This window comes from Scyliorhinus canicula, chromosome 4 (genome assembly GCF_902713615.1).
Source record: "Scyliorhinus canicula chromosome 4, sScyCan1.1, whole genome shotgun sequence".
Taxonomy (NCBI): domain Eukaryota; kingdom Metazoa; phylum Chordata; class Chondrichthyes; order Carcharhiniformes; family Scyliorhinidae; genus Scyliorhinus; species Scyliorhinus canicula.
The window spans coordinates 65,276,279-65,299,154 of NC_052149.1; the positions used below are offsets into that span (position 1 = coordinate 65,276,279).

At 44.3% G+C, this 22,876-nt stretch overlaps 1 protein-coding gene across 3 annotated transcripts in view; it reads left to right on the forward strand.

Moving 5' to 3' along the window:
* LOC119964630 (FYN-binding protein 1) overlaps positions 1–22,876 on the forward strand; it is a 196,339-nt gene that overhangs the window by 98,854 nt on the left and 74,609 nt on the right. For all 3 annotated transcript variants that reach the window (XM_038794366.1, XM_038794368.1, XM_038794369.1), the window contains exons 3-7: positions 3,476–3,548; positions 16,319–16,478; positions 18,243–18,402; positions 21,133–21,256; positions 21,523–21,563. In XM_038794366.1, coding sequence (XP_038650294.1) covers positions 3,476–3,548; positions 16,319–16,478; positions 18,243–18,402; positions 21,133–21,256; positions 21,523–21,563 — 558 coding nt within the window. The remainder of the gene's footprint in view (positions 1–3,475; positions 3,549–16,318; positions 16,479–18,242; positions 18,403–21,132; positions 21,257–21,522; positions 21,564–22,876) is intronic.

Below are 22,876 nucleotides of genomic sequence, written 5' to 3' on the forward strand. Positions count from 1 at the left end.
ACAAGGTCCCTCATGACTGGTACAGAAGCTGAAGTCGCATGGGATCAGAGCTGAGCTGGCAAGATGGATACAGAAGTAGGCTGGTCATAGAGGGCAGAGGGTAGCAGCGGAAAGCTGCGTTTCTGAATGGAGGACTGTGACTAATGGCGTTCCTCAGGGATCAGTGCTGGAATCCTTGTTGTTTAAATAATTTGGAGGAAAATGTAACTGGTTTCATTAGTAAGTTTGCTGATGACACAAAGGTTGGTGGAATTGCAGATAGTGATGAGGACCATCGGAGGATACCGAAGGCTATAGATCAGTTTGAGACTTGGGCGGAGAGATGGCAGATGGAGTTTAATCCAGACAAATGTGAGGTAATGTATTTTGGGAGGTCTAATACAGATGGGAAATATACAGCAAATGACAGACCCTTAAGAGCATTGATAGGCAGAGGGATCTGGGTATACAGGTGCACAGGCCACTGAAAGTGGCAATGCAGGTGGAGAAGGTAGTCAAGAAGGCATACGGCATGCTTGCACTCATCGGCCGAGGCATTGAGTTTAAAAATCGGCAAGTTATGTTGCAGCTTTATGGAACCTTAGTTAGGCCACACTTGGAATATTGTGTTCAATTCTGGTCGCCACACTACGAGAAGGATGTGGCGGCTTTGGAGAAGGTACAGAAAAGATTTACCAGGATTTTGCCTGATATGGAGGATGGAGGGCATTAGCTATGAGGAGAGGTTGGAGAAATTTGGTTTATTCCAACGGGAACGACGGAGGTTGAAGGGTGATCTGATAGAAGGTTACAAGATTGAGGGGCATGAACAGTGTGGATAGTCAGAAGCTTTTTCCCAGAGTGGAAGAGTCAATTACGAGGGGACATAGGTTCAAGGTGTGGAGGGGCAAAGTTTAAAGGGGATGTACGAGGCACGTTTTTACCAGAGGGTGGTTGGAGCCTGGAAATCGCTGCCAAGGGAGGTAATGGAAGTAGATACGATGGTGTCTTTTAAGGGGCATCTTGACAAATACATGAATATGATGAGAAAAGAGGGAAATGGCCCCTGTAAAGATGGGGGGGGACGGGTGTTAGTTCAGATGGACAGCATGGTCGGTGCAGGCTTGGAGGGCTGAAGGGCCTGTTTCTGTGCTGTAATTTTCTTTGTTCATTGTTCTTTCTGAGAGATGAGGGGAGATTACTTTTCCTCATTCTAAAATGGTTTAAAAATGTGAAATTTAGTATCTCTAAAAGATATGAATAAGAAGGAGAGTGAGAGTATTTTTAGAAGGAGAAATGGGACAGGGGTAAAGGATGTGAAAGGATATAAAGTTTTACTATGTATTTTAAAAGGAAAGGAGTAAAGAGGGAGGTAAATGGAGAAAAGAGGAAATAGAATGGGCAGGATTTACCGCGCATGGGTTTCCCGGTGGTGAAGGGTGCTGTCAGCAGGAAATCCCACCGAAATCCACACGCGGCGCGATGGTCAGTAAATCCCACCCTATATTGTTTTCTTTTCTCTTTGTTAGGTGACAATAATATGAACTGAAATATTGAATTTGATTTCTCCAAACATGCTGCCTGAACCGCTGAGTGTTTCCCCAATTTTCAGTTTTTGTTTTAATCCAGTTCACAATTGGGATATTCTGGAACATAAAATCTGCATTTTGCCCTCTCGTATTTCCATCTACATTCTTTTTTTTTAAAGAAAGAACCACACAATATAAAAACACAGCATCCGCCTCCGCATCTCCAGTGACAAGACTCAGCTCTACCTCACCACCACTTCTCACGGCCCCACCAGATGAGCATAAATTTCCTCCAATTAAATATTGGGAAGATCAAACCAATTGACTTTGATCCCCTCTACAAACTCTGTTCTCTCAATACAGACTGCATAACTTTCCCTGGCAACTGTCTGAGGCTGCACCAGAACGACCTCAACCTTGGTGTCCTGTTTGACCCTGAGATGAGTGATGGGGATTTTATGTCCTAATAAGAGTTGATAGTCCGGTTGATTGGAGGTGTCAAAATATGACTTTATTGCTAATTATTCACTTGAATACACTTGAATAAGAGCTAAATCAAAATTTAAAAACAAAATATCAAATAATCCATACAAAAAGGTCGAATACATGGCAAAACTGATAAAGCATAAAGAAATCACAATACAAACAAACAGATGGATAATTCAGGTATTCGGAGAAAAAAGACCTTGAACACCAGGTCCTACTTTTAAAGGAATTCTTATCTCTGGTTTAACACCTCATTTACTCTCATTGGTTTCTAATTCCTAGCTGAGACCTCCTGGTTTGTTCAAAGGAATGTCTGTTACTTAGAGGATGATTTATTGATCAAACATTGGACATTACTTAAGATTGACTGGTGACAATAAAGATTTGCTCAGCGTCTGCATGCGCAGTTTTAGAAAAATTACTGGATACGTTTCTCACGCTTTCCATGTTACACAGCCCGGCCCGGAGCCTTGTTGTAACTGATTACTTGATGTATTCTTAGTGCTTAATACACTGGAATACAATGGCTAATTCATTTATGCGAAACAATGACTGGATTCCCGCAGTCAGACACTTTTAATAATTTTAACCTCTCAACTACATGCATTCAACTAACACTAAAACTATGACTCTGTCAATGAGCTTCCAATGATATACCCACATCATCACTAAGACTGTATGCTTCCACACTCATAAACATGCCCAACTCCACAGCTGCCTCAGTTCATCTGCTGCTGAAGCCCTCATCCATACCTTTGTTACTTCTAGAATTGGATGATGCAACAAATGCCTGGTCAGCCTCTCCTACTCTGTAAATATGAGGTCAGCCAAAGCTCTGCTGCCTGAAATCAAACTTGTACCCACCACCTCGGTCCTTGCTGACCGTCACTGACACCTGACTAAGGAAAGCCTCAGTTTTAAAATTCTCATCCTTGTTTTTTAAATCCCTCCACAGCCTCATTCCCCCTTCCTATCTTTAATTTCCTCCAGGCCCACTAATTCTGGCATTGCCACATTTATTCACTCCACTGTTGGTGGTTTTGCCTTCAGTGCCCTAATCACGGGAACTCCCTCTCTGTTCCTTTAAAACCTTCCTCCTTGACCAAACGTTTGATCACCTGACATAATATCTCCTATGTGGATCGGTGTCAAATTTTGCTTTGTAACATTCCCACCAAGTGACTTGGATTGCTTTATTACATTGAAGACACTGTATAAGTTGTTACTGTAAAATGGTGATGCAAATGATTATCACACTTAATGAAACTTAGTCAAACCATATAGATGGATAAATTAAATTTCAGGCAGTTTCAATGAGACATAAATAATACTTGCTTAGTTTTGTTATTTCTTGGGTAGGTTCCAAAAACTTGAAGATCAACATTCATCGGTCATGTTTTGCTTCAAGAAAACATATTAACAGTTGCTACAAACCAACCACAAATTTGTGCTAGGTATTCATGTCATATTTCTTTTGACAGCACCTAAGAAGAATGGCATTACTTCGTCACCGATATCACGTTCAGTGGAATATAACATTTTAAGTACTGAAAGGTAAAGTGGGCAAATTCTACATCTAATGCATATTGTTTTCAATCTCTGAGGTGAAATTAAATCTTGCCAAAGTAACTTATGATGTATGAACTCTTTGTTTTTCTGAATATGGAGAGTAATCTTGACTAACGTTTGTGGCTAATACCCCATGGACAAATGGTGAATTATGTCTGACATAAACCATCCTTCCTGCTCCACGCACCAAGCTGAAGGAGCTAGACGTCAATGGGACTTAGGGGAACTGTCCACTAGGTGCAGTCATAACCCAGTGCAAATGGTTGTGCTTGTTGGAGGCAAGCCATCTGTGTCCCAGCACTTTGCTGAAGGAGTTCCTCAGGGTAGTGTCCTCTACCAACCATCTTCACCTGCTCCCCTCCATCATTAGATCAGAATGATGATGATTGCACAGTGTTCAGTTTAATTAGCAACTCCTCAGGTGCCATCATGCAGCATGACCTAGATAGCATTCTGCAGTGGCCTGATAATTGGCAATGAACTTCTCCAAAAGGGTATGGTCTAACTGCCTCCCCTTGGTATTCAATAGCATAATTGAATCCCACACCACCAATGTACTGGGGTTCACCTTGAGCGGAAACATGCTTGGACCAGCCTTTTGAGTTGAATGATATGTCTCTCCATCCCAGCAATTAATGATCGTTTAAGGGCATCATCCCAGCACTGCTGGCATTCACCCAGAGATGGTTGCCATGCACAAAGACCAACAGGCAAACATTGTGGCCCCAGCCTACTTGCTGGGGATCCTCATTCAAAAGCACTGTGGTCTGATCAAGGGGCCCAGATTCCGGATTGAGAGGTTCCGCCACTTGCCTTTTCCTCTGGCCATATCCCACCCCCAATTACCTTTCACCAGAGATCTAACGATAATTCCCATTAAAGACCACTGCTCCTCTTGGCGCTGCTGTCAATGGGGAGCTGTGGGCCTCTGGCCAGGGGCAGGATTTCAGCCTTACTGATTTCCACTTGCCTGGATGAGTGCAGTTTCAACAACACTCAAAGCTCAATATCACCCAAGTCAACATAACCTCCATCACCACCTTAAATATTTACTCTTTACACCACCAACAAATAGAAATAAGGGAGTAGTTCAAGGGAGCACATTTATGGGAACACCACCACATGCAATTATCCTCCAGGGACAGAATGCTTTTTTTTTGAAGAGTTGTTCACCACCATTGCCAACTGCCCTGCGGAGCGTTAATTAGCTGGTCTTAGGATTCCTACCCCTCATTTGGGACGAGGTCCCGCAACTCCACATACCCAGGAGTGCCACCAAGTCAGTGGCCATTTCAGGGACTGCAAGCAGACCCACGAGTCTAAGTCATAGAAATTCAAAAATAAGGATACTATTTATCTGATTTTAAAAAAGGGGATTGAATTCTGTCTACACGCCTGGTAAAATTATCTTCTATTTCCTAGCCCGACTTCACCTGAAGGCATCAATTGGTGTTGACTCTCCACCCCTGCCCCCCCCCCCCCCCCCACCCTCCGCAATGAGTTGGTTAATATTTCTCACCAAAAAGAAAACACCAAAACATTTGAGAGGATTTAACTGCTCATTTGCGTCTCTAGTTTGATCTTTTTTGTTTAGTGTAATTTGAGAACACAGAAACTGAGCACTCTACTCCAGCATTATTATGTTTGCAATCCGATCTTTGCTTGAAGGTAATGCTTTACTATTTTTGCATTCAGATAACCCATGTCTACAGCTCTGAGTAAATACAGCAATCTACTCTACAATATCTATGTAGTTCAATTATGGTCATTCCTGTCCTCACAGTAAACGCTGTTGCATCCAAGGGTACGGCGGTAATCTATACAGGTCAAAAAGGTCCTGATTTCACTCTCGGTTTCATTTGATCTCAACTAGGGTAGAGAGATGCCAATTTGTTTTAGGGGCAGGAAAAAGTAAAAGTAAGATTTATACTCTGATTCAAAGCTGCATGTCTTGCTTGAAATTATAATGATGTGTATGTCAGTTGGAGGACTTGGCTGTGAATGTATTGGGGTCAAGGTATCTGACCTTTCCAGTCTGTCTTAAACAGAGACAAATCCATTGGTTGAGAGGGAGGAGTTGGATATGGGTGGAAGGAAATGGTTAAAATTGGAGTCTATGAAAATTTAAATATTCCAATTTAGAATTCCTAAACATTACTAACATTTTCTGTTTTCCTATTTCAAAGTGCAGTGTTATTTCTGGAAATAAAATGTATATAATGAAACTGAACACGTTTAGAGTTTGTTTTAGCTTGCTACATTTTCTCAGTATATTGTTCGTGGTAGTGCTGAAGTAGTAGGATATTGATGTCACTAATATTATGTCACTTGCTGGTGATTCTATTGATGTTGCAGGACTTGTTGGTAATGTTGATGTTGCTCTGCTGGTTGGTGATCTTGCTCACGTGGTTACTGACCTTTTTCTGCTTTGCATCTCCGGCAGTTTCAGCACGAGCTCTGTTCAACCTTATTTTCTTACAGATTTGAGCTTCGATTATGCGTCACCTTGAAGTCCCACCTTCTGCTATGTCCCAGGTTTTCATGATTGGATTCTGTACATGTGCAGTTCGTTCTTGCAGCAACTTGGGCAGGGATATGACATGTTTGTTGATGTTTTGTCCTCCTATCTGTGCATCAGTGGCTTTTGGCCTTTCTTTCTTCCTGATTGTGGTGATATGCCTGTAGGCGATATCATAGTTGGATGATGTGTGACCTCCAGCCAGCAGGTGGCGGACAGACACCCCATGTGTTTTCTCAACCAAGGTCATGTGACCCATGACTCAGCTAAAAAGGGAGATACGTCCGGCCAGCTGCAGAATGAGATTGAGAGGGTAATAAGACATACATATAGGTGTAAATTCCAGAGGAGTAGTTAGCAGACTCTATGATAACGTGCTCTGTATCAGATTGCTATCTTACCACGTGAGACTCCATTCTGAATTCTCCTTCAGTGTACCCAAACAGGTGCTGTAGTATTCCGATGAGGGGATTTTCATTGTAACATTATGCAGTGTTAATGTAAGCCTACTTGTGACAACAATAAACATTATTATTATTATTATGAAGGATTTTGGTTTGGACAGTAGATGTGTTTGGTGAGTTCCTTTCATAAAGTATAAAGGACCAAGCATAGCGCTGGTCACTTGGAGGAAGTATCTGCAGTATAAGGGTCTGGGACGTATAGGGTTAACATGAGACCGAGAACAGTATCACCCACACAGTGTGACAGGGAGCACATGACCCGTGCTTAAGGGTCGGTCTCCTGTTGGAACGAACTATATGATTCTTGTAGTTAATAAATGCATACAGTTAACCGGCTTAACATTATGAAGACTTCCTTGACCCCGATCGAACAATAACCCAATACTCAACAACAGTATCTCAGTATCTTACTCGGCAGAGTTTGCCTCATATTTTCTTCCAGTCAATAGTTCCGCAGGCAATTTCATGTCAGCCTTGAGAGGTATAGATCATGGTGGTAAAAAGGCACATTTTGGGCCTTCCTTTGTATCCTCATGCTTTATGAGGGTTCTCTTGACTATTTTGGATGTGTGCTGCATATAGTCCCCTTGATATAACATCATCACTCTGAAACATCAACTCTGACCCTCTGCCCACAAAGGCTGCCAGACCTGCTTTGTATTTCCAGCATTGTCTATCTTTATTATAAAAGATTGTGGGGTAAGTTTTTTTTTTTAATTTCAACATTAAGAATGTAAAGCAGTATCTGATTTGAAAATGTAAGTATCTCTTCTCTTTGGAAAGTTTATCATTTGACCATTAATTTCCACTTCTTTCCACTCCGCTGGAATATAATAACTCTTGCTGGTCTATTGGTTCATTTTTCACAGCTTATCAGGTTGCCCAAATTTTATCTCGATAGTGCAAAAATCAACTCCAGTAGGCAAACTACATTCCTTATGAATGCAAACGAAACATACTTCAGTAAGTAGGATAGCGTGCCTGGGCAAGTAATTTATTAATTTGCAAATTGTGTATAGGATTTCAATTGTATGCTGTTATCATGGTGAAGGTAATTGATATCAGTGACACGAGACTATTTATAATATTAAAAGCACAAAATCAGTTAAATCATTGTTGCAGCTGTTTACTGAAATAAGCAGTAACGGACAATTCTTGGTCAGTTCAAATGAAACCAGTTATTTTAACCAGTACGCTAAAATCAAATTAGATTGTTGAATGTTTTTCCTTACACATTTTACACATAAGCAATAAGTGTTACTCAAAAAGAATCTAATCCTATCAGTTAGTTCGGGTAGCACAGTGGTTAGCACAATTGCTTCAACGGCCCAGGGTCTCAGTTCAATTCCCGGCTTGTGTCACTGTCTGTGTGGAGTCTGCATGTTCTCCCCTTGTCTGCGTGGGTTTCCTCCGGGTGCTCCAGTTTCCTCCCACAGTCCAAAGATGTGCAGGTTAGGTGGATTGGCCATGCTAAATTGCCCTGCGTGTCCAAAAAGGTTAGGTGGGGTTACTGGGTTACAGGGATAGGGTGGAGGTGTGGGGTGTTCGTTCCAAGGTTCGGTGCAGACTCAATGGGCCAAATGGCCTCCATCTGCACTGTAAATTCCATGTTTAGTCTTTTTGCGGAATGATGTAGGACCTTACCCACAGCCATGCTGTGCCTCCCATCACCTCTGACTATCTTTATTTTAATTCAAATTTTCAACAGTTGAACATTTTTGCAACAAATAAACACAACCCCAACATGACCTCCCACCTCCTGAACTACCCTCCCCCACCCCTTGACGGCAACCAGATCCCCAAAGTGTAAGATAAGCAAATGCCATCTCTTGTGAAACATCTCATCAGCCCCTCTCAGAGCAAACATCACCTTCTCCAAATACAAGGTGTAGGATTCTCCATTCCTGAGACTAAGTGTTGACGCCAGAGCAGGATTTGTGGACTTCCATGACCGCAAAACCGGCGCTCCTTTCCGCGACTGTTAAGGGGCTAGCACTGAACCCACGTGGAACACAATCGATTCCAATGAGAAATGGTGCTGGATCCGCGATGGGCACACAGGAGGCTCACATAAGCTGCAGCCGCATATACACACTTAATTCCCCACACCTAGCATCCCAGCCAATGAGATAGAACTGGTTGTGCTGGAACAAGCCCATCCTGCTGATGGGTCAGCTAGGGCCAGAAGGCACCTGGGGGGGGGGGGGGGGGGGGAGAGGGTGACCTGGTGGGGGGGGGGGGGTGACCTGGGGGGACACCCACACAACCTGTGGTGCCAAGTTCACAGTGGGCAGTCAGCGACGTGCTCAGCTGCATGGCTGCTTTGCAGGCCGTGGCAATGGTGTTCCTTGCTCATCCACCCTGACCCAACAGTCCACCTCCAGGACACACCCGCCACTCCCTCCGGCCCTGGTAGAAGTCCCCTGGTCAGTGGCACAACTGTCAGTTAACTATGGCGATGTTGGACACTTTCCTACCCCCTCTCTCCCCATCACCAGCAGGGCCGGCCCAAGGTACCGGCAACTCGGGCAGTCGCCCGGGGCGCCATGTGCTAGGGGGCGCCAGAGACTCAGGACCTGCGCATGCGCAGTTGGGCCGGTGCCAACCAGCGCATGCGCGGTGGCCGCCCTCCCCCTCCGTCCTCGCCCCCCTCCCCCCGAAGGGCGCCAAAGTTCAGCTTGCCCGGGACGCCAGCAACCCTAGGGCCGGCGCTGCTCACCAGCCACGGCACCTGTTTCAGGACTTTTAAAAGCAAAAATGAACCAGTTGGAACTTCGCCCCAGTGGAGATGAAGAACCGCGGAGTCCCCGGAGTATACTGGGACAGGCTTGCAAATGATGTGCCGCAAATGTTTACTGTACATGCAGAGTGGAACACATTGACGCTGCTGTCAAGGCACAGGAGAATTGCAATTTGGCGTTAAACCAGCACTTTTGAGTTTGGCGTCAAAACCGATTCTCCATCCAATTGCATTTCCTGATTCCGCCATCAGCTGACAGAATCCGGCCCAGCAACTCCATTCGATTTCCCCCAATCATATGAAGGCACGGGGGAAGAAGCTGAGCTCCACCCCAACTGGACCCGTCTGCGAGCGATCAATGAAGCGAAGGCTAAGACCACTGCCTCGGCACCCATCTGTAACTCCTGCTACTCTATGGCCGTATATAGCTTCCAGGAGCCGGCTCCAAATCCACGTGCAGAACCTCAGACTGAAAAATTATCCCCAATATTTGTCTAACTTCGGGCAGGGTTAGAGCATCTGAACATGGTTAGTTGGGGCCCTTCCACACCATCTGAAGCTATCTTCCACCCCCTCAAACAACTGGCTTATCCTTGCCATCTTTAAGTGTGCCCTGTGCACTAATTTTAATTGAATCAATCCCAGTCTTGCACATGAGGTTTAGGGGTTGACCGTTCAGAGCACCTCACCTCTGACTATTGAACCATATCTGATCTTTATATCCATTAAATCCCTCAGTGCTATCCAATAATGGGATACTTTGCCAGGCATTGGCATTTTATTTGAATAGGCTTCTTCACTCATAAACGATATGTCAATTGCCACCAAGTCAATTGACAAATGCAAAAGTTAAACTGATTAAATTATGATGTTGCTTAATCTAGTTTACGACCCCCAGAGGCCGATAACTTGTAGAAAGATACTTGATTTTCCAGTGATTGCCTGGAAGGATCTCACAACGATATTTCACATTTTAAGACATTACCTGGAACAAACAAATTTAAAAACAACTTTGAGTAAGCACTAGTGAGTAGGTAACATATTCTTTAAGCTACAGAAAAGATCCCCCATGTGACTTTCAACATAACCGAAAAAATCCCTCCCTTCCTCCTCCTAGCACCCGAGCTTCCCTCACACTGTAGATTTATACTTGATTCTGTCCCTTCAGTGGATCCTTTAATCTCCCAGAAATGGTCCAAGCTCTTCTCTGTTTCAGATGGCCTGCTTTTTAAAATTATTTCATGGAATGTGAACATGGTCGGAGAAGCCAGAATTTATTGTCCATCCCTAATTATAAGGTATTGTTGAGCCAAATTCTTGAACCACTGCAGTCTATGTGGCATATGTAAACCCACAGTGGTATTAGAGAGGTGATTGCCCTTGACATCAAGGCAGCATTTGACCAAGTAAGGAACTTAGGAAAACTGGAGTCAGTGCGAATCTGGGGGAAAACTCTCCGCTAGTTGGAGTCATACCTGGCACAAAGGAAGATTGTTGTGGTCGTTGGAGGTTATTCATCTCAGCTCTGGGACATCACTGCATGAGTTCTTCAGGGTAGAGTCCTAGGCCCAACATCTCCAGCTGCTTCATTAATGACCCCCCTTTCATCATAAGGTCAGAAGTGGGGATGTTTGCGGATGACTACGGAATGTTCAGCAGCATTCTCGCCACCTCCGATAATGAAGCAGTCCATGTCCAAATGCAATAAGATCTGAACAATATCCAGGCTTGGGCTGGCAAGTGGCAAGTAACATTCCCGCCACACAAGTGACGGACAATGACCATCTCCTTCAAGAGAGGATCTCACCATTATCCATTGGCATTGAATGGCATTATCATTGCTGAATCCCCCACAATCAACAAGCTGGGCCTTACAATTGATCAGAAACTGAACTAACTATATTAATACTGTGGCTACCAGAGCAGGTCAAAGACTAGGAATCCTATGGCGAGTAACACACCTCCTGACTCCCCAAAGCCTGACTGCCGTCTACAAGGAACAATGCAGGAGTGCAATGGAATACTCTCCACTTGCCTGGATGAGTGCAGCTCCAACCACACTCAAGAAGCTCAGCACCATCCAGGACAAAGCAGCTCACTTGATTGCTCCTCCTTACACAAACATTCAAACCCTCCACCACCGAATAGCAGTGTGTACCATCTACAGGATGCTCTGGAGGAACTCACCAAGAATCCTTAGGCAGCACCTTACAAACCCATGACCACTACCATCTAGGAGGACAGAGCAGTTACTTGGGAACCCCACCACCTGGAGGTTCCCCTCTAAGTCACTCATCACCGTGACTTTGAAATATTTTGCCGTTTCTTCACTTTAGAAGGAAGTGGTGAGCTGCCTTCTTGCACCACTGAAGTCCGTGAGGTGTCAGTACACCCACAGTGCGGTTAGGGAGGGAGTTCCAGGATTTTGAAAAGTCCTGGAACTCCCTCCCTAACCGCACTGTGGGTGTACCGACACCTCACGGACTTCAGTGGTGCAAGAAGGCAGCTCACCACTTCCTTCTGAAGTGCAACTAGGAATGGGCAATAAATACTGGCCTAGCCAGTGACGCCACATCCCGTAAATTAATTTTTTTAAAGTTCCAGTGTTTTGACCAGCGACAGTGAAGGAACAGTGATATGATTCCAAGATGGGATGACAAGTTACTACAATGATTCTTGTAGATGGTACACATCGCTACCACAGTGCATTGGTCATGGAGGAGTGAATTTTGAAGGTGGAGGCTGGTGTGCCAATCGAGTGGGCTCCTTTTTTCTGGATGGTGTTGATCATATTTGGTGGTGTTGGAGCTGCACTGATCCAGGCAAATAGAACGTATTCCATCAAACTCTTGACTTGTGCATTGTAGATGGTAGATAGGCTTTGAGGAGTCAGGAGGTGAGTTTAACACTGCAGAATTCTGAGCCTCTGACCTGCTATTGTAGCCACAGTATTAATATGGCTAGTCCAATTCAGTTTCTAGTCAACGGTTACCTCCAGGATATTGATAGTAGGGGTTCAGTGATGGTAATGGCATTGACATTGAATGTCAAAGGGATATAGTTGCACTGCTTCTTGTTGAGGATGGCCATTGCCTGTGGTGTGAATGTTTCTTGCTGCTTCTCAGCCTACGTTGAATGGTGTCCAGGTCTTGCTGCATATAAACACAAACTGTTTCCACATCTGAGGGGTTGTGAATGTGACTTAGTTCTATGCAATCATCAGTGAAAATCCCCACTCTGACCCTATGATTGCGGGAAGATCATTGAAGCAGCTGAAGATGTTTGGACCTCGGATATTACCCTGAGGAATTCCTGTAGCAATGTCCTCGGACTAAAATGATTGGCACCCAACAACCACAGCCATCGTACTTTGTAGTAGGCATGACTCCAACTGGTGGAAACAACCATCATATTTTATAGTAGGCATGACTCCAACTGGTGGAAAGTTTTCTACTGATTCCCATTGACATCCGTTTTTCAGTTTATTAATACAGCACTCAATCAGATGCTGGCTTGATGTTAAGGGCAGGGTTGATCCCCCAGCTTGATGCTAATGGTACAGTGAGGGATATGCCAGTCCATGAGTTTACAGACTGTGCTTGAATACAATTCTGCTGTTGATGACTCATCTCCAGAATTCAGCTCTTTTGTCAGTGTTTTGACCAAGGCTATAATGTGTTCATGAGCAAAGTGGAGCTGGTAGCTCCCAAAGTGAACATCAATGAGCAGATTATTGCTGATAAGTGCTGCTTAAATGCACTGGCACTGTTGAGACAATGTCTATCACTGATGATCAGGAGAAGTCTGGTGACGCAATAATGTTCTGGGTTGGATTTGTCCTGATTTTTATATACAGGGCATCCCTGGGCAACTTTCCACATTGTCAGGTAGATGCCAGGGTTGTAGCTCTCCTGGGATAGCTTTGCTAGAGGCATAGCTAGTTCTGGAGTACAAGTCTTCATTACTATTGCTGAAATATTGTCAGGGCCCATAACCTTTCCAGCGCAGTCGGCCATTTCTCAATATCATGCGGTGCGGAGTGAATCAAATTAGCTGAAGACTGGCATTTGTGATGCTGGGTACCTCAGCAGGAGGCCAATTTGGATCTTCCACTTGGCACTTCTGGATGAAGATGGTTGCAAATGCTTTGTCCTTGTTCTTTCTCATTATTGTGCTGGCCTTCCTTATTATTGATCATCTTCTCCAGTGAGTTTAATTGTCCACCCCCATTTAGCATTGGTTGTGGGATCGTTTAGCTCTGTCCATTGCTTGCTGATTTTGCAGTTTGGCATGCGAGTAGTCACATGTTGTAACTTCACTAGTTTGACATCTTTAGGTACGTCTGGTGTTGCTCCTGCCATGCCCTTCTGTACTATTTGTTGAATCTAGGTTGATTCCCCCTCCCCCCCCATTTGATGGTAATGGTAAAGTCAGGGATATGTCAGGCCATGAGGCTACAGACTGTGGTTGAATATGATTCTCTTGCTGCTGATGGCCCACAGCACCTCATGGGTGCCCAGCTTTGAGTTGCTAGATCTGTTTGAAATTTATCTCATTTATCACTGAGGTATTCACACACATTCCACACAACACAATGTAGGTATCCTTAACGTAAAGACAGGACTTTGTCTCCACAAGGACGGTGCAGTGGCTACTCCTATCAATTCTATCATGAACAGGTGCATCTGTGACTGGTAGATTAGATAAGGCAAAGTAAAGTAAGCTTTACCCTCTGGGTTGGTTCCCTCATCACCTGTGCAGGCCCAGGCTAACATCTCCTTTAGGACTCGGTCATTATTGGTATTACCCAACTAGTCTCGGTGTTGGATATTTAAGTACCCCACCCAGAGTTCATTCTGTGCCCTTCACATCCTCAGTGCTTTTTCCAATTGATGTTCAATAGAAAGGAGTACTCTTTTCAACCAGCCAGGCAGTGCGGTAGGTGGTAACCTGTGGGGAGTTTCCTTCCCCATTTTTGACCTAATTTCCTGACACTTATGGGGTCCGGAGTCAATGACGAGGGCGCCCAGGCTATCTCCCACCTGACTAAGGTTTGTGCTGCTGGTGGGGCAGGACATACTTCGAGATTGTGATGGTGGTGTCTGGGACATTGCCTGTAAAGTATGATTTTGTGAGTCTGACTGTCAGGCTGAAGCCTGACTAGTCTGTGAAATAGCTCTCCCAACTTTGCCACAAGCCCACAGGAGGACATTGCTGGGTTGACTGAGTGTGCCATTGTTTCCAGTCCCTCGGTCCACGCTAGGTGGTTCATCGTATCATTCCCTTTCTTTGAGGTAATTGGGCACAACTGAGTGGCTGGCTGAGCAATTGAAGAGTCAACCACAGTGCAGTTGTGGATTTGCATTTGGGCCAGACCAGGTGTGGATGACGGATTTTCTTCTCCAAAGGAAGGAAATGTTGATTGAAGGACATTAGAGAACTGGATGCGTTTTTATCACAGAATTGTTATGACGCAGATGGAGGCTATTTGGCCCATTGTCTGCAATGGCTCTCCAAGTGAACATTTTGACTTTGTGCCTTTTCCCCATACCTGTGTACGTTGACTCCATTTAAATAATCATCTAATATCCCATTAATATGCTTCGATTGAACAAAGAACAATACAGTACAGGAACCAGCCCTCCAAGCCTGCACTTGGAACTTGCCCTGTACCAGACTTTCAGGCAGTGCATTCCAGACCTGAACCACTCAGTGTGAAAATGTTCTTTTGTTAAATCATATTTGCTTCTTTTGCAAATCACTGTAAATCTGTGTCCTCTCATTCTTCATTATTCTTTGAACAGGAAGAGTTTCTTCCCATCTATTCTCCAGCCCCCTCAGAATTTTGAACACCTCTCTCAAATCTCCTCTTGGCTCCCTCTCCAAGAAAAATAGTCCCAATCTCTCCAATCTATACTCCTAAGTGCAGTGTGTCATCCCTGGAACCATTCTTGTAAACCTCTTCTGCACTCTCTTCAATGCAATCACATCCTTCCTATAGTGTGGTGCCCAGAACTGTGTACACTTCCAGCTGAGGTCTAACCAGTATTTTGTATAAGTTCAGCATAACCTCCTTGCTCATGTACTCTTAGGTCCCTTAATACTGTACGCTTTATTAGCTGTTCCACAGGTCCTACCCACTATTACAATCAATGATAGTGTCATGCTTCCCATTGCTAGGACTAGCGAGATTTATTAATTGAATTTAAATTGCACCCGCTGCCCTGGTGGATTTGGGTCCAGCTGCTTAGGGTATTAAAGTGGGCCTCTGGATTACTAGTCCAGTGACAACATCACCATGCCACCGCCTTCTCCACACTGAATTTCACTATGAGGATTACCCTAGAGATTGCTCCCTCTAGCTGAAATTAGATTAACCTTTCAGCCTTCTTCAAATCTGAATGAATTTGATCTATTCTGTGTGGTGAATAATAAAGAGAGCATTTTCTCTGCTTCAAGTCTCTGTGTATGTTTCGCTCCCACTCGCTCTCTCGACTGGCTAACCCAATATCTCAGTAGCCGTCTATTAACTTTTCCTTCAAATGGTAACACAAATCACATTGGCTTTATAATAGGTAGGAATGCTAACTGGCTATAACTTACAACTGTTTATAAAACCTGACATTCCTAACAACTCCCTGTGAGATTTGGATACGTCACATGCACTTGCTGTTGTCGTTGTCCATAGGTGTGAACATCTTGCACCCTCTCCCCAGTAAAATCAGCCTTAACCTTTAATAACCAATCCACCTAAGTTTGTTGTCAGGCAGCATTCTGACCAGGTCACATGACTCACTTCATTCCTCCAATAAAATAAAGAAAACATCGGACTATAAACTTTGTATTAGTAATGCTTGTCACACCTGGTGATTGTTTCTTCAGGCATGTGCCTGTTGTAATCTACAGTATTAGCATCTTTCTACAATTGTTTAGGATTTTTTTTACATGCAAGTAAGAACAGTTGTGAAGATAATTTCTTAAAGGAAGCAAACATCCTTTTGATTTAGCGCTTGAATCTTTCTTTTTGAAACAGTGCACAAGAAGAAACCAATAATGAAAAGGAACAGCAACACCGAGAAATGGAGCAGAAAAATAAATTACACAGCAGAGAATCAAAAGAGAAACCTCGGGTTCAAGTTAAGGAATGTGAAAATAAGGAAAAGAGGGACAAAGAATTACAGAGGAAATTCAATGTATGTTTAAAATATTGTAAAGTTAGTGAGATGTGTGCAGTTGCTATATCAACTTACTGTGTTGTGGTTCTGAGGTTGTATAATATCATCACTAATGTCTCTTTCATTTCTAATTACTTGAATGTCACAGCTTGATGTGGGTTTGGTTTCTTGTATACATCATGCTGGAGTACAATACCCAACATAGTAACTTTGCTAAATGGAAAAAATGGATCTTATTCAATCAAAAATATTTATTCCTGCACGTCATCCTATTGCTGCTTGTAAATCGATCCCTGACAGAGTTTTGTTTCTTAAATCTATGACGTCAAACGCCAAATCTGTCCAGCTGATCCTTCTCTTTCCCCAAGCCATGAAAAGCTGCAGATTTTGTCATCTTTGACATTTTTGGTCTCACTTTGCTACCTTTCATCTCCACTGACAACCTAAAACTATAAAAGTATAAATACTGGAAAAACGGAAGAGTCTAATTAGGATCGTTCTGTTTCTGTTACGTTTGTGCGCTATTTCGACCAAAAATAGAGGGCAGGATTCTCTCAGCCCAGGGCCGGGCCGGAGAATCCCCGCGACCGGTGCGAATTGCACCATGCTGCCCCGACACTGGCACGTGGTTCTCCGCAGAGCGGGGAATCGGTGCCATTGGCACCGGTATGGTTGCTGCGGAGCCGGTCAGGGGCAGTTCTATGCAGCCGGCCCGCCGATTCTTGGCCCGGCATGGGCCGAGCGGCCGTCTTGAAAACGATGAGTCCCGCCGGCACCGTCCACACCTCCTCTCAGCCGGTGGGAACTCGGCGTGGAAGGGTCGGGGGGGCGGCCTGTGGAGGGGGGGGGGGGGGGCGGGGTCTGACCCCAGGAGGGGGGCGTCCGATGTGGCCTGGCCCGCGATTGGGGCCCACCAATCGGCGGGCTGGCCTCTCTGACAGGGGGCCTCATTCCTTCCGTGCCGGCCCCTGTCATCCTGTGCCATGTTGCGTCGGGTCCGGAGCGTTGAAGGAAGGCACTGCGCAAGGGCGCGTTGGCGCCAGTGCCACTGCGCATGCGTGGATTCCGTCGTGCCAGTATCAGCAGCTGGAGCAGCGTGAACTGCTCCAGTGCCATGCTGGCCCCTTTTCCGGGCCAGAATTAGTCGTCGGGTGGCCCGTTCACGCCATCGTAAAACGCAACAGCGTTTACGGCCGCATGGACACTCAGCCGCAGGATTAGAGAATCCCGCCCAGAAAGTATTACTTTCTCGGTAACAATTTGTGAAGGATTCTCTCAAACAATAACCCATTGTTTTTTTCGAAGGGAATATCGGATGCACATTTGAAGCATTGAAAGATACACGGTTGAGAGATTGCAAGGGTAGTTCTAGATTAGTCTGGCAAAGAGCCTTTACAGATATGATGGAGCTACTGGCCTCTGTGCTCTAAGTTTCGTACTTCAAACTGCATTTTCATATGCTGCCTATCTTGCTTTGCAATTTGAACGATTTCTTTTTGTATTAATAGCATTGCTGTTACCTTCACATTCACTTACTCAAGGCACATCGGTATGTTGAATGTTATCTCGGCCATTTTCATATGCATATATTTTAATCTTGAATTTCTAGTTTAATGTAATGTTTGTTTAGTGTGAAAATCCAGGGCGGATTTTGTTAACCCATTGTGTATGACAACGGGAGATACAAGGCAAGAAACCACTTATTAAAAATCACGAGACATTCAACTTCTGCTTTCATCATTGCCGTTAATGATATTTTTTGTTTGCCTGTTTTGTTATTAGATCACAGGCTTGGAAATTCCAATATATAAAGTTCAAGTGCAGCAGCATTTAAAAGGAGGGAAACTGGGCCTCACAGTGAAGCAGGGTGAAATGGTGGAAATTATTCGGATGGTTGACTGTCCTACTGGGAAGTGGTTGGCAAAAACTCAAGATGGGAATTGTATGTAATTAATTTTCATTTATAATTTTTAATCTCTGCACCTATCTGTTCATTTCCATTGATTTAGAGTCTTGTGTATCACAATTGCTCGTAATAGTTAGCAAGATTAAAGTTTCATGGTTTAGGATTGCTGACTCTGTTCAGCCACATTGATCACCTGATCATTTTTAGTACCATTCTATTGATGGTAAAGGTTTGAAATTCTGTGAACTCAATAGTAAAGGTTATCGGAATAATTAACTTAAGCTATGTCTCCTTCTTGGGCAATCCCTCAGGGTCGGGGGTGACTGGCTTCCACTCCGGGGAAGTGGGTTCTGCAGTGGCTGAATAGTCCGATCCTAGATGCGCAGACTCTGCCAAGGGTTTGGGAGACGGTGTTTGATGACGTGGGTGGGTGGAACGCTCTGCATTCTGTGCTCTCCTGCTGTTTCCGCTTGGCCTCCGCATGCTCCACCCTACGACGCTCGAGGTGATTGGCACCTTTGCAGATGCTTTTTCTCCAGCTTGTGTGTTCTAAAGGCAAGTGATTCCCATGTGTCGTTGGGGATGTTGCATTTATTTAGGGAGGCTTTCGGAGTGTCCTTATACCGTTTCCTCCACCCTGCCAATGATTTTGTGCCATTGCTGAGCTCTCAGTAGAGCACTTGTTTTGGAAATTTTGTTTTGGAAATCTTGTGTTGGGCAATGTGGCCCACCCATCGCAGCTGGTTGAGCATGACCAGTGTAGCCACCTGGGTTGGCCACTTCCCGATTCCAAAATGGAAGCCCGCTAAGAATGCAGGGAAAACTGGTCAGGAACAGGGAAACAAGCAGGTACAAGGTTTCCTGTGTATTAAGACTTGCAGAAACCCAGACAGAACTGAAACCAGCAACTATCTGCATATTAATGAGCGATCCCCAGGAACAATTGGATACATTAAAGTAATTGAGACCAAACCAGACTCCCCGGCACCAGCGGGAGCGAGGACAAAGGAAGGCCAACGGACACATAGGAACCGCCCAGCGATCAGGGAACAGCTCCAGTATTGGAGAAATCGAATCAAGCGGTTGGGACTTAGTCCAATCAATTGGAACCAAGTCAGGGGTCCGTCCAAAAGAGCGCGAAACCCCTGGGGGCTCTAAAATAGAGCCCCCGAGTTCAATTCGTCCTTCTTGGCAGGGTCTCTCAGCAGCTCGATACAACTCTTGACCGTGACTCTCAACAACGAGAGACCTGCCTAGCAGCTGCACCAACCAAGTAAGTGTCCAGTCAACGCACGCTATGAGATAGGCGCTCCTAGCTACTAGTCCATACCAGCTTGAAGCCTGCAGCCTCAGAATCGAACAAAAGGCCATTGTTCCCTTGACCTGGTGGGCCATTTCCAAAGCTAAGTATTGGCCTTTTAGTGCTAGAGATAGTCTAGTAAGTAGTGTTTTATGCATGAGTAGCGATTGACTGTGTATTTAATAAATATGTTTTGATTTGAAACTTACTAACTGGTGTATTGAGTTATTGATCAGCACTTGCTCTCACTTGAACCTCGTGGCGGTATCATAAAGATACCTGGCGACTCTAGAGCAAGGTGATCAAAGAGAGCAAATTAAGTACAAACACAATTAGCAACACCTGTGCGTCGATATTGGGGATATTGGCCTGGGAGAGGATGCTCGCATTGGTGCGTCTATCCTGCCACTGGATTTGCAGGATCTTGCAGAGGCTGGGTTGGTGGTATCGCTCCAAGCATTTGAGGTATCTGCTGTACATTGTCCATGTATGTGATGCATACTGGAGGGCGGGAACTACGGCTGCTCTGTAGACTTTGAGCTTGGTACTGGGTTTGAGGTCTCGGTGTTCGAACTCTCTGTTCCTCCTGAGTCCGAAGAAGTCTCACCGCTCTCCTCATGTTTTTTCATCTGTGTCTCTGCAGCTCTCCTCATGTTCTTTCACCTGTGTCTCTTTCGCTCTCCCCATGTTCTTTCACCCTGTGTCTCTGCTGATCTCCATGCTCTCTTTCACCATGTATCTCTGCTGATCTCCTTGCACTCTTTCACCCTGTGTCTCTGCCACTACCTCGCTCTCTTTTACCCTGGTTATTCATGAAAGCCTGCCTTTTTAATCATGCTCCTTACCTGAGATATGGTGATCCTTGGGTTAATATACCACCAGTCAGCTTTCTCCCTCAAAGGGACTATACCTTAAGCTACATAGACCAATAAGGTCAAAGGTTCAGTACTTATTTTGGTAATCTCAGCCAGAGTGGCTGTATAAGACCGAATAACAAGTAACCTCCACTTTGCTTGCTTCAGAGGGGGGGAATATCAGCCAGGTTTTCCGCTCTTGGCTGGTAGCTGGAAGGTGCAAATGTGAGTCCTCCTCCTGAGGCCCCAATCTTACAGATGCAGTCTTCAGCCAATTTGTTTCACTTCAGCTGGCATCAAGAAATGGCTTAAAAATTAATGGTTCAAAGCTTTGCAGCCAGTGAAATACTTTTGAAGCGTAGCCATTGTATCAATTGCGTTGAACTCCAACTTCAGGATTTGTACACCAGGCCTTTTTGAAAATCCATTGCATATTCTCATAACCTTTAATTTACTCTTAACTGGCTTCACATTTGCGGGAGACATCTTGAAAGAGGTATTTTCCTGCTTGTTAAGGGATGGACTGAAGACCTGTTTTCAATGGTCAGTGTAATATTTAACCTGTGCTGTTTGCGAGATTCTTCTTTGGAATATGCTTTTTATTGTTTGCAGGTGGTTACATCCCAATTGCTGCTGTAAAAATGGACGATACTGAAATTAAGGAAATTAGTAAAAGAATATTGAAACAATCCCAAATATTTGAAGAGATATATGATGACGTTGGTCTGTCTGAAATGCAAGTATAAACTTCTTCACCTAAACATTTACCTACCTTTGTATGGAAACTTAATCAGTGAATAGCTTTACTGCTACTTGCATGTAGTAAGGTGCTTTACCACAGTGGCACTACCAAGAACGAGGTTGTGCATAACATCTATTTAGTTAACTGTCTATTGTAAAACAAAAGTGCATTTTACCCATTTGTGTTAAACTCGGTGAAGTGATGTCGAGATGGTGGTTTGAAAATTGCATATTTCATTAATGGGGAAAATTCTTTCACAGAACTGCTGAACCATATTCCGCATCATTATTTCAAAGCATTGGTAAGTGTTTTCTTAGAATGTTGTTACATTCATTTCATTAGTTGCTGATGTTGTGATCTAGATTTTTTTTTCTTCGTTTCTTTTATATCTGGTTCATAAATTTTAACTGGTTAAATTTATAGGGAATTATTTTTTTACAAATATATGTAATTTCAAGATTCATGTATTTTAGAAATATAACTTTAATTTGGGGATTTGAAAAGTTGGTGAAATGGGTTTGAAAAGTTGGTGAGCGTACCTCGGGTATCTGGGTTTAACCGTGTGCTGTTGCACAGAAGCAGGTAGTAAGTTGGAGCCTAGGAGCAGTTTTGAAGCAAGCAGGATGGAATCTGCCTGTAGACCAGTAGCAGAGGACCAGCAGAAACCAAGGGTGTTTTCTGATTTGAAGTCACTGAGCAAGAAAACAGTGAAACCCATGCTTGAGCTTCGGGGTCCTCAATCGTGAGAGGAGGAAGGAGAGTTGGAGGGTGGGTCACCTCGCCGGTTTCTAGTGAAAGGATTCCCAAGACATCTCAAACTGAGTATTTCTGGAATACCTGAAGAAAATCAAAAGTGTACTCCCGAGAGCTTGGTTTGGTCTCGGAGAGGTGAAGGAATCCTCAAAGTCCTGGAAACGGAAAGGCTTGGGTCAAGGTCCTGGAAGCGGTGGAAATAAAAGTAGACCCACCCTCCAACTCTCCTTCCTCCTCTCACGATTGAAAATTTTGGGTGTATAGTATAACTGTTCATGAAATATAGTGTTAAGTTAGTAAAATAAAATTTGCTTTCTTTAATTCTTCTACAGCACAAGTTTTTCTTATTTAAAATATGAAATCCCATGCTGTAATTCTTTCAGTTTGTCCATGTCCATAGATCTCTGACGGCGGAAGGACAGGTTAATAGGGTGGTGAAAAAGACATAAGGGACACTTGCCTTTATCAATCAAGGCATAGATTTTAAAAGCAGGAAGGTCATGTTGGAATTGTATAGAACTTTGGTGAGGCCACAGCTGGAGTACTGTGTGCAATTCTGGTTGCCACAATATAGGAAGGATGTGATTGCACAGGAGGGGGTGCAGAGTCGTTTCACCAGGATGTTGCCTGGGATGGCACATTTAGCTTATAAAGAGAGTTTGGATAGGCTTGGGTTGTTTTCGCTGGAGCAGAGAGGAATGAGAGGCGATCTGATTGAGGTGTACAAGATTATGAGGGGAATGAACAGGGTGGATAGGGAACAACTGTTCCCCTTGGTTGAAGGGTCAGTCATGAGGGGACACAAGTTCAAGGTGAGGGGCAGGAGGTTTAAGGGGGGTGTCCAGAGTGGGGTGACGGTCT